General features: G+C 42.4%; 1 protein-coding gene across 1 annotated transcript in view; it reads right to left on the bottom strand.

Moving 5' to 3' along the window:
- grin2da (glutamate receptor, ionotropic, N-methyl D-aspartate 2D, a) overlaps positions 1-12,500 on the bottom strand; it is a 133,824-nt gene that overhangs the window by 45,046 nt on the left and 76,278 nt on the right. Inside the window, 1 exon segment of the mRNA XM_078290189.1 lies at positions 10,378-10,531. Coding sequence (XP_078146315.1) covers positions 10,378-10,531 — 154 coding nt within the window.

Below are 12,500 nucleotides of genomic sequence, written 5' to 3'. Positions count from 1 at the left end.
TTCTCGGAGCTGGAGCCTCTTTATCAGAAGGAATCAGCCGGTGGTTTGGTGTGAGGGTTTTGCTGCGGCGTCTGTTTGTCGAGGCTTTTACCTCTGAATTGCCAATATGAGTGACAGCCTTACTACTGCAGCCGAGACACCGTGACCCGGCCTGCCTCCGGCTGCTGCTCTAACCACCCCACACACACACACACACACACACACACACACACACACAACACACACACACACCAACACTCTCCCTCCACTTCTGTTCACTCACTGTTCAATTTTCTCCTGCCTCTCTGCCAGCTCCCTTGACAGTTTAAGTGTTTGTTATCGTCCAGGTTCATACTTTGTGTCCTACCTTTCTGTCTCTATGGTCTGTCTGGGTCTCTGGGTCTGTAACACTGTCTGTCTGTCTGTCTGTCTGTCTGTAACACTGTCTGTCTGTCTGTCTGTCTGTCTGTCTGTCTGTCTGTCTGTAACACTGTCTGTCTGTCTGTCTGTCTGTCTGTCTCTCTGTCTGTCTGTCTGTCTGTCTGTCTGTCTGTCTGTAACACTGTCTGTCTGTCTGTCTGTCTGTCTGTCTCTCTGTCTGTCTGTCTGTCTGTCTGTCTGTCTGTCTGTAACACTGTCTGTCTGTCTCTCTGTCTGTCTGTCTGTCTGTCTGTCTGTAACACTGTCTGTCTGTCTGTCTGTCTGTCTGTCTGTCTGTCTGTAACACTGTCTGTCTGTCTGTCTGTAACACTGTCTGTCTGTCTGTCTGTCTGTCTGTCTGTCTGTCTGTCTGTCTGTAACACTGTCTGTCTGTCTGTCTGTCTGTCTGTCTGTCTGTCTGTCTGTAACACTGTCTGTCTGTCTGTCTGTCTGTCTGTCTGTCTGTCTGTAACACTGTCTGTCTGTCTGTCTGTAACACTGTCTGTCTGTCTGTCTTTCTGTCTGTCTGTCTGTAACACTGTCTGTCTGTCTCTCTGTCTGTCTGTAACACTGTCTCTCTGTCTGTCTGTCTGTCTGTAACACTGTCTGTCTGTCTGTCTGTCTGTCTGTAACACTGTCTGTCTGTCTGTCTGTCTCTCTGTCTGTCTGTAACACTGTCTGTCTGTCTGTCTTTCTGTCTGTCTGTCTGTAACACTGTCTGTCTGTCTGTCTGTCTGTCTGTAACACTGTCTGTCTGTCTGTCTGTCTGTCTGTAACACTGTCTGTCTGCCTCTCTGTCTGTCTGTCTGTCTGTCTGTCTGTCTGTCTCCCTGTCTCCCTGTCTGTCTCCCTGTCTGTCTGTAACACTGTCTGCCTGTCTGTCTGTCTGTCTGTCTGTAACACTGTCTGTCTGTCTGTCTGTCTGTCTGTAACACTGTCTGTCTCTCTGTCTGTCTGTCTGTCTGTAACACTGTCTGTCTCTCTGTCTGTCTGTCTGTCTGTAACACTGTCTGTCTGTCTGTCTGTCTGTCTGTAACACTGTCTGTCTGTCTGTCTGTCTGTCTGTAACACTGTCTGTCTGTCTGTCTTTCTGTCTGTCTGTCTGTAACACTGTCTGTCTGTCTCTCTGTCTGTCTGTAACACTGTCTGTCTGTCTGTCTGTAACACTGTCTGTCTGTCTGTCTGTCTGTCTGTAACACTGTCTGTCTGTCTGTCTTTCTGTCTGTCTGTCTGTAACACTGTCTGTCTGTCTCTCTGTCTGTCTGCCTGTCTGTCTGTCTGTCTGTCTGTCTGTCTGTAACACTGTCTGTCTGTCTGTCTCTCTGTCTGTCTGCCTGTCTGTCTCAAGTAGTTTTCTTCTTCAGGTTTTGCACAACCCAACATCAGCATTGTTGCAATATTTGGGGATTTTTTTTGGCGAAATTTGATGTTTCCCTTCAGCTTATTCTTATTCAAAACTTCAGTTTTTGCATAAAATGGCTTGAAGGAAACGCCATTGGTGTGTGTGTGAAGGTGTTGGAGGATGGATTGAGTCCCGCTGCTCATTTTTCAAAGCTTTAATATTAAAAGCAGCGTGTTTTCAGCTGCAGCAGCCTGGATCCTTTTATTCCTTTGCTTGTTTTCCATTCACACACCTTGGTGGAGCTGCAAGGTTTTTCACCCCGCTGCTGATTTTAAGATTGATAATGTTTTAATATGAATATTTTGTTAAAGAACGAATGTCTCTCTCTTGAATGTCTCTCTCTCTTCCTCCCTCCCTCTCTCTCCCTGTCTCTCTCACACACACACAGACAAACAGTATACACACATGCATGCACACACACACACACACACACACACACATCCTTGCACACACATAATCGAGTACAAGCATCCACAGTCTCTGTTGTTTCTCTTCCCCTCCCTCTCTCTCCGTGCTCATGTGCACACAAATCCACACACACTTCCACACACACACACGTCCGCACACACACATCTACACACACAAACACACACTGAAGGTCATGCTACAGTACGCAGCTGCTGCAGGTTTAGATAAATTATGAAGCAAGGTTAAAGCTAGCTGGTGATTCATTTGAAAGTACAGCTAATGCAAACTGCAGCAAGCGGAAAATACAAGGCTGTTGAGTGGAAAAAAAAATTGATTCTTGAAAAAGTAAACTTTCTAATATTATTTAATATTTTTTCTTATTTTCACAGGACAAACGTGCATTCTTGGAGTTGTATAGTAGGTTCTGGATGGCTCAGTGGACCCTGGGGTCATGGAAGTTATTCTGAACATCTTTCTGTACGTCAAAATGAGAATTGCTTTTATTTGCCTTTTAGTGTAACTGAGTTGGTTAAATGATGCAGGACTGACTCACTATAGGAGCAGCAGAAAACATGACAGGACATCACATACAGTGCAGATAAGACTCATGGCGGGACAGCAGACTAAACCCATCTCTAAATCCACTAAAAGTACCTGCTGGTCCCTCATGCGGGATCATCGCAGCCGAGCCACTTTGTTCAACCCCGCAGAGCTTTATTTTAAATTCTAGCCGAGATCCCAAGGTTTCCAAAGACACCAAACATGTCCTGCTGAATTACAGGGAAATGTGTAGAAAATGACAAAACAGATAGATTTTTTTTCCATTTGATGTGATGGTGCAGCCATGAAAAAAATGGCGTCTGAATATTTCTCTCAATATAAGCAGCTATGGCTTCAATGAAATGTAAAAAAAATTCTAACTTTGAAGCTACTACTGCTCGGGGTGCAAGGGGTTAAAAATATAAGACCCTGTGGTTTTTACATGACAGCATCGATACTTCAGTCGATATTTTAGTCTGAGGTTTTGAGGCACATCCAGAAGTCTCAAGACCCACCAGGCTAATGCTTCCTTCCTTCCTTCCTTCCTTCCTTCCTTCCTTCCTTCTGCATTCATTCTTAGCAAGCCTAGTGTGTGTTTAATCAGTTCCTGTAAAACTGTAAGGTGTTTTGTGAGCGGTATCTCTTTCCACAATTCAGAATTTTCTTCCTCTCTTCTTCCTCTTTCCTTCTCTCCCTCTCTCTCACACTTCTTCCTCCCGTCCTTCCCTTCTCCTCCCTTCCTCTCCCTCACAGTGCTGTCTGTCTATAATCTGTGCTGGTTCAGTTGATGTGGTTTCTCCTGAGGGAACATCCGTCAGAAACAGCTGTCTCTCCTCCCTTGCTTGCTTCGGTTTCTCTTTCTCTCTTGATTCCCTCTTTCACTTTCAATCTTTCCTTCTGTCGTTCCTGCCGTTCCTCTGGCCTTCCTGACTTCTATCCCTCGTTCCCAGTAACCCCCCTCCCCACACACACACACACACACACACGAGGCTGTGGAGTCACTTTCAGCCCTGTGGCCCGGCGGTCTTAAGATAAAACGGCCTTGGGAGCCCCACACCTCCATCCAACCATGACATGTTTCAGATTGTCTCCTAAATCTCCTCTGACAGATGGATAGATGTACTACTGTAGCTGTGTAAGTATGAAATGGATCCCTTAAGGAGCGGGGGGGAAATAGGTCAGGTCTATGAAGGGAGGCTGGAAGTCGACTCTCTGAGCCCACTTGTTTCAAATCGTGTGCCGGAGAACTCGACTTAGCTTTTCTTGCAGGAGGCGCTTCCGGTTTTGAGGCTGTTGTTGCGTCGTATGGCTTGGAAATAGATCTAATTTAAAGTTTAAGCTATTATATGGCTTAAATAGTCATACTAAGGTCTTGAATCTGATAGTTGTGATTTTCTTTTAGATTGTAAAATTGCATTTTGAACAAATAAATACTTTGTCCATAAGGGCTTCTTTTATACTGTTACAGTGAAGAAGAGTCTTAGGTGGGGAAGCTAACAGCAAAATGTATGATAGTTAAAATAATCATGTAAATAATTACAAAGCTAACAATTGTTAAAGCAGCAGAGTCATGCGGGGTCGAGGGTGAATACTGTTGAATTTAAATATTGAAAGCCTCATTCTCCTTTTTCACTGTTTCTTTTGACAAAAAAAATGCCAAAAGACGTTTCAATCCAATCACTTGATGATGGGAGCGTTGGTAAATTATTAATATACAGTGGTGTACTTTACTTCAATTGTTAATTGCTGTCTTTGTTTAATTTTTGCTTTTCTTTAGGTTTTGTTTGAATATTGGTATCTTACAAGCCTAATACTCATAAAATAAACTGTATTGACTTTATTGAAGTCACATTCTTACACTGTAAAAACACTTAAGAAATGTAACAAATCAATCAATCAGTCATCAACCAACAACCAACCAGCCAATCAACCAATCAGAGGCAGATTCCTCCAACTAGCTTTACCTACACAGTAAAAACTCTCCATTAAGACGATATGAACTTGTTTGATCCCTGAAGGGAAACTGGGTCATTTGAAGCAGCAACAAACAGGATAGAGATAAAAAATACAATGAATAAAAAAAATGTTCCAGACTGAGGATACATCATGATCTGAATCCTGACAGTACAGCGCTCCTATTGGCTGGAAAGAATTCCTCCTATATGTTGAGTATTGACAGATTTAAACGTTTACAAATTCAGAAATCCCGGTCAAGTCCAGAGTAAATGTGCCCTGCTGGCTGTTGTCCTGATCAGATGTAGGGCGCAGACGGAGGGTTTGGGGCGCGTCTCTCCTGTGAAGAGTGCGGAGAGACGCGGCCGGGCGCTAACGAGTCACTCTCCTCCGGGGTATCGTCCCATCTGGCCCGCGGGACAGAGACACGGCCGCGCCTCCGCCAGCCGCCGCTCAGATTAAAACATCTGAGCATGTCTGGAAATATCTGAAGCAGCTCTATCTCCCTCCATCAAAGCCTCGCTCGCTCTCCAGCTCAACCCCTCTCTCTCTCTCTCTCTCTCTCTTCCTCTCTTCTGTTTGGATTATATTGGGACATGAGAAGACTCTCTCTCTCTCTCTCTCTCTCTCTCTGTAACTGTCTCTCACTCTTTTCTTCTGCTTTTCCCCTTTCGCTTTGTCTTCATCTTTCTGTGTCACTCTCTGTCTCTCTCTCTTTATCCTGCTCTCTCTTTCTCTTTTCTCTCTCTCTTTCTTTCTTTCTCTCTCTCTCTTTGTCTCCTTACCCCTGTCTCTCTTTCTTTCTTTCTCTCTCTCTCTTTGTCTCCTTACCCCTGTCTCTCTCTCCTTCTTTCTCTTACTTTCTCTCTATCTCCCTCCATCAAAGCTTCGCTCGCTCTCCAGCTCAACCCCTCTCTCTCTCTCTCTCTCTCTCTCTCTCTCTCTCTCTTCTGTTTGGTTTATATTGGGACATGAGAAGACTCTCTCTCTCTCTCTGTAACTGTCTCTCGCTCTTTTGTTCTGCTTTTCCCCTTTCGCTTTGTCTTCATCTTTCTGTCACTCTCTCTTTATCCTGCTCTCTCTTTCTCTTTTCTCTCTCTTTCTTTCTTTCTCTCTCTCTTTGTCTCCTTACCCCTGTCTCTCTCTCCTTCTTTCTCTTTCTCTCTATCTCCCTCCCTCTTGCCATCTGTCATTATCTCTCTCTCTCTCTCTTTCTTCATCCCATACTTCTCTCTTTCTCTCTCTTTCTATCTAAGTCCCTTTCTTTCTCTTTCTCCCTCTCTCTTTGTCTCTCTTTCTTTGTCCCATATTTCTCTCTTTCTCTCTCTTTCTATCTAAGTCCCTTCCTTCATCTCTCTCCCTCTCTCTTTGTCTCTCTTTCTTTGTCCCATATTTCTCTCTTGCTCTCTCTCCCTCTCTCTTTCTCTCTCATTCTTCCTCCCATACATCTCTCTTGCTCTATCTCTCTCTCCCTCTTCCTCAGCTCTCCTCCTCCTCTCATCTCTCCATCTCTTCATGCTTGGAAATGTCTGGAATTAGTCTAAGGAGATTTGTAAATTAAGTGGTGTTATCTTGCGAGGGGCAAAGTTTGACTGAGACGCATACTTGATGAAAAAAAAAAAAAAAAAAAAAAGTCACCCCTTCTTCTTCCCTGCAAAGAAACAGTGTGAGCTCATTTGAATACTGAGAACAGATTTTTTTTTTTTTTTTTTTCTCCCAAAGGGTATCGGCGGAGAGAAAAGACACAAATCTAAAAGTCAGGGAGGAAATCTGGTTTGCTCTGAGATGCAAAGCCATGAGAGAGAAAACTGGGGGAGCTTTCCAAGTGGGAGACAAAAGCTTGGGAGGAATCAAGGCCTCTTACATAATTGAGGATCGTTCACATCGCACTGTGCAGGGTTATGTAAGTTATCAGGGCCGATGCAGAACATTACTGCACCCCTACGTTTTGGGTTTCAAGGAAAAAAAAAAAAAATCCGCCCCGACACACTTTTAACACCGCCGAAAAACACTTCTGTTGTTCGGAGGGTGCGTTCTTCTTCACGTCCAGACGTTTCCGGCAGCAGCGACGGAGTCTGATGTGAGAAAACGTTTCAGGATGTAAAACATCAGCGGTAAACGTCAGGTTTTGGTGTCAGTCCCTCAGAATCAAAGAGCGAGGGCTTCTTTCTAGAGCCGCCGTTTTGCACCGAGAGACGTTCAACAATCATACAGGAGAGAAATCCATCGTAGAAGAGGAGAGAGACCAGTTTCTCCACCCACAGGAGCAGGAGAGAGACCAGAATGCACTGCAGCAGAGAGACACAATACGTTTTTTTTTTTTTTAGAAAGGGACGACTCCCACTTTTTGTTGACTGGAAAAACTTTGCTCTCTTGCTCTTACTACGCTATCTTCCTACCTCCTCCTGCACAGAGAAACCCACAGCCGAATGCAACAAGTTCAGGCATGATGTCAGGGGGTAGAATGTCGAAAGGCATTCTGGGAAATGTAGGAAATCACTAACCAATCTAAATAACTCCTAGAATGCACTGAACATCACAGATTGATGATATTTAACATGGACGTCCCAGGACATCCCCCCTCTCCGCCCCAGTCACTAATCTGGGTGTTAGGTTTGACCCTCACCTGACTTTTCACGGCCATATAAAACATCTGTGCAAGACCTCTTTCTACCATCTCAAAAACACAAAACTTGTCCATGCTTTTATCTCCTCAAGACCGGACTACTGCAAGGCACTCTTCGCTGTCTGGGATCCCTGGCAGGAGCATCCAGAAGCTCCGGTATAATCCAGAACAGCGCTGCCGGGATCCTGATGAGAGCGCGAAAACACGAACACATGACACCGACTCTGTTTTCATTGCACTGGCTCCCTGTCTCCTTCAGGGTCGACTACAATGTCCTGCTACTCACCTACAAATGCATTAACAGACATGCACCTCCCTACCTACAAGAACTGATCACCCCACAAACCTCCACCCGCACTCTCAGATCTGGCAACAGTCTGCTCCTCCGGGCCCCCCAGCACCAAGCCCCGCACCACGGGGGATCGGGGACCTTCTGCTTGCGGGACGGCCTTCCTAACCATCTAAGGGCAGCGCAGACCCTGGACTCTTTCAAGACGGGCCTAAAAACCTTTTTTATTCAGGAAGGCTTTTTCGTGTTAACTTTTGTTAGCGATCTCTTCTTTTTTCTTCGTTTTTATTTTTATGTTTTTAACCCTGTAGCACTTTGAGATTCACTATGAATGAAAAGTGCAATACAAATAAAATGCATTATTGTTATTTATTATTAACAGTGTATGAATATCCGAGAGTGGGTTTTTCCTTCAAGAAAACACATTTTTATCTGAATTGTATCTGTATTTCATCTGTATTTTATCTGAATTTCATCTGAATTTTATCTGTATTTTATCTGTATTTCATCTGAATTGTATCTGTATTTTATCTGTATTTCATCTAAATTGTATCTGTATTTCATCTGTATTTCATCTGTATTTTATCTGTATTTTATCTGTATTTTATCTGTATTTCATCTGTATTTCATCTGAATTTTATCTGTATTTCATCTGTATTTCATCTGTATTTCATCTGTATTTCATCTGAATTTTATCTGTATTTTATCTGTATTTCATCTGTATTTCATCTGAATTTTATCTGTATTTCATCTGCATTTTATCTGTATTTTATCTGTATTTCATCTGTATTTCATCTGTATTTCATCTGAATTTTATCTGTATTTTATCTGAATTTCATCTGAATTTTATCTGTATTTCATCTGTATTTTATCAGTATTTTATCTGCATGTCCTCTGTATTTCATCTGTATTTTATCTGAATTTCATCTGAATTTTATCTGTATTTTATCTGTATTTCATCTGTATTTCATCTGCATTTTATCTGTATTTCATCTGTATTTCATCTGTATTTCATCTGAATTTTATCTGTATTTTATCTGAATTTCATCTGAATTTTATCTGTATTTCATCTGTATTTTATCAGTATTTTATCTGTATTTCATCTGTATTTTATCAGTATTTTATCTGCATGTCCTCTGCTGCTCTGAAACCTGTTTGTCATGATTAAATCCGACTAGACTTGAAAGGGTTTGCTTGTAGGCCTGCACTTGGCTCTCAGTAGTCCTGTAAAGGGATATTTCATGAATAGTTCCAAACTATTTTGTCCCGACCTGAATGATGAATGATTCCCTGATAAACATTTTAACTGCTGCCTTTGGTTCATTATGAAATTTGACGTATTTCTTTGATTTGATTCAAATTGCTTCAAAACCCTATTCACTTTTTTAAGCATGTCGCTGTTGCTTGAAAACCTTGAATTTTTACCCACAAGAGTTTACTGCACATTTTATCAGGTTGTATTGTGAATGATGCGGCCTTGACTTTAAAGTCAAAACATTTTCTGAATAGATGGCTCGTGATAAGCCTTAATCCTTTCGGTGATGTCTGATGAGATCATACTGACGTAGTTTAACATACTGTAAGCGTTATTAGATACAAAAATGTAAACGAATCAGAAGAATGCTGCCATGAAAAACTTTTAAAAAAAATCATCTTTTCAGGAATTTTGTGTTATTTTCAGATTCACAATATGAAGTTTTGAAATGTTATTATGAATTTTCATTGTCCCACGGTGTCAACAAACTTGTTCTATAAAGTAGAATTTACCAGAAAATGGAGTAAGGAGGTTTTTCCACATCAGCAGCAATCAGAAACTACTTTTTTTCAACATTATCCATAACAGGAATTTGGGGCGAACTGCTTATACATCACTTCATAAAGCTTTAGTTAACTCAACGAGGGTTTATTTTCTGCCTCATGATGTCACTCAATGGGATATGCGTGAGACATATTACTTTTGTTTGTTTTGGCGAGGTAACCCTTTAATATCACAACACCTCCACAACAGAAGAAAATAAGATCACAACGATGGAAACAAAACAGTCAGTGGAAACTGTGGGACCAGAACTCCTTTTGCTGCATTGCTTGGTTCAAAAACACAAATAATAATTAGGAGAGAGAGAGTACAACAGATATGAATCTAATTAGCGTTCAGGACAGCTGATTGGGTTTTCCACATCTGCAATAAACAACCCGGCGAACCCTCGCCCTCACCCGAGGCGAACACACACGCTCCTCAGCACACCCTCCATCATTTATGCTTCCCCTAGCAGTTTGCTGGGGAATAAATTGGCTCTTGGAATAATAATTCAGGGTTTCTTTGAACTTCTTTTACAGGTGCAAAGCATAAAAGTTTGATATATATTGACACACGTGCAGCTAAACTAATTTCAAGTTTGAAAACGCAATCTACTGACTACTGAAGAGGCTTTGGTTAAGTTCAGCTTAGTTTAGCTTTATTTATTTAACGTTACTTCACGTTACTTTGCTATATTTCTCTTTACTATATTAGGAAAAAAGACAATAGTCATGTCAATTTAAAATGGTGGATTACATTCATCACTATGTCTCTGCAAGCTGTTTTTAATGGATTTTCAGTGGGTTTAGACTCTTCATAGGCAAATAATGACAATAGGAGAAAAATAAAATGACACCGGTATACTTTAACCACTTTGTGACGGTCGTTTTGAGTCCCTACTGGTAAACATGCACATGACTTCACCCGGGGATGCAAAATGGCCCCCCGAGGCGACGACTCACCGAGGAAAGCGGAGGGCGAGACGGTGCCGTTGCTACGGGAGACCATGACGCTGATGCCGGTCTCCACGAACGGGACGGAGAACTCCACGACCTCTGACCTCTCCTCGTTGATGGTGAGAGAGCCGATGGCCATGTCGGCCCTGTTGTTCACCACCTGGGAAGACAGGAGGGCTGCGGTTAGTGCGCGTGTGTGTGTGTGTGTGTGTGTGTGTGTGTGTGTCAGGTTTCACTGTGCTTGCAAGTCTCAGAGAGCTAAAAGAAAAAAAAGGTTTTAATAGGAACATTTTTGCCCACCAAAACAAGAAAGTGTTTATTTAAATGTGGTGTCACAAGTTCAAATCCCTGCTCCTGTTGTGCTGTGTCATCTCTCTTCTTCTTCTTCTATCGTCTCTTCTCTCTTCTTCTTCTATCGTCTCTTCTTCTCTCTTCTTCCTGTCTGCTGTATCCTCACTATCTAATTACTGAAAAATACTACAGTTGTGAACTCTGCACTCTGCTAAAAAGGACCGCCTGGAGACTTCGCTGCATAAAGAAGAGCAGGCGGGAAAAAAAAATGTGCAGCACTGAAGGTGTTCTTTGAAAAGAAAGATCCAAGGCGCTCTTCAGGAATAGTCTAAAAAAAAAAAATAAAAAAAATAAAAAAGAAATCCTTTAATTCAGAAGCTTAGCCACTGAACTGGATGAAACGTCGAGTGTGTTTCTGGGTTTGCTTTTGCTCGAGGCGTGCAGCATGAAACACATCAGGTCGGCCTGTGTTCTTCCAAGAGTTGAACATGAATATATTATGCGTTTTTAATTAATTCAATTCTACAATTAGGCTACTTTAAAAGCCTCATCTTCCAGCGACCTCATCATCCCGGTCAAATCTCTAAACTTAATCCCTGACTGCGGCTCGGAAAATCTGGAGAAGAAAGAACGACAAAAGGCTCCTCCTCCCTCACCAGCATCAAGGCGTTTAACCGGTGTTGTTTTCATTCAGTCTCCATCTTTGTCCCTCAGCCTCACTGTGGTGTTTCTGCTCTGCACTTCCCACAGATCACCTGTCAATCAAACAGTGTGGGCGGAGCTTGGATTCTCTGTTGCTGCAGTTTGAGTTTCTCTTTTCTTTGTCTGTTCAGCCATGGTGGCTCTCGCTGCTAGGGCTGCACGATATATATCGTTTCAGCATCGTCATCGCGATGTGCGCATGCGCAATAGTCACATCGCAGGACGTGCGATGTCAAGTAAGGCAAATTAACTCAAACACGTCATGCTACAACTTTTTTGCTGCTTGATACAAAAGGAAAACTCGCACGGTTCTCATTTTCCATGACTAATCTACAAGAGAAGTCTGTCTGATATAACATAAGGATTTAAGAGTTTGTTATAAGAGTAGCGTATGTTACCTTTCCAGCTGTCGCGGCTCCGAACCGTAGTTGGGAAGCCTCTGGTGTTGTGCTAGCCTACTTTAGCTTAGCCTGGCTCGTAGCTGGTAACAAGCTTTACTCACTTAGCATCCTGCAACTCACTCTGGCTGCGGCTAAAAACACACTCACTTCCTACTACGTTACCCACAAGGCCACCTTCTTAAAGGGGCAAGGCTTGATAGAGCTATTCAAGTCATTTGGTGAAAATTCCTGTATTTTTTCATATCGCAATATATATTGCAGAAAAAAAAAATATTGCAATGTCAGTTTTTTCCAGTATCGTGCAGCCCTAATCACTGCTCATGCTAACTACCAGTTCTTCTTCTTCTGTTGATTCAAAACAAACCGGAAACCCAGGAAAGAGCGACCAGACAGTCATCGACTGGATATAGGCTGAACCACTGTTGTGTTATAGAAATTGGTGATAGAGAAGTAGCAAAACGGGCAATTTATTTATGTGAAAATGTTGCAGATTATTACGTTAACCCTAACTGCTGCCAACAGTAGAAACTGTGGCTGTGCTTGGCGGCTTTGTATGAATGTGTGAAGAAGGATGCTGCTGAAAAAGAACATGTGTATTCAGTCAACTTCCTCTGGATGAATAGAGGTAAAAAAAATAAAAAAACTTCAACTTTGCTTGCTGGAAAAAACCTCAAACTGTTTGTGAGGCGACTGGAGCGGCTTTAAGCATTAACACATTTCCTTATAGAGTGCGAC

This window comes from Centroberyx gerrardi, chromosome 19 (assembly GCF_048128805.1).
Source record: "Centroberyx gerrardi isolate f3 chromosome 19, fCenGer3.hap1.cur.20231027, whole genome shotgun sequence".
NCBI classification, from domain to species: Eukaryota; Metazoa; Chordata; class Actinopteri; order Beryciformes; family Berycidae; genus Centroberyx; species Centroberyx gerrardi.
The sequence above is the reverse complement of the archived record's forward strand: the minus strand, read 5'-3'. Positions and strand labels throughout refer to the sequence as shown.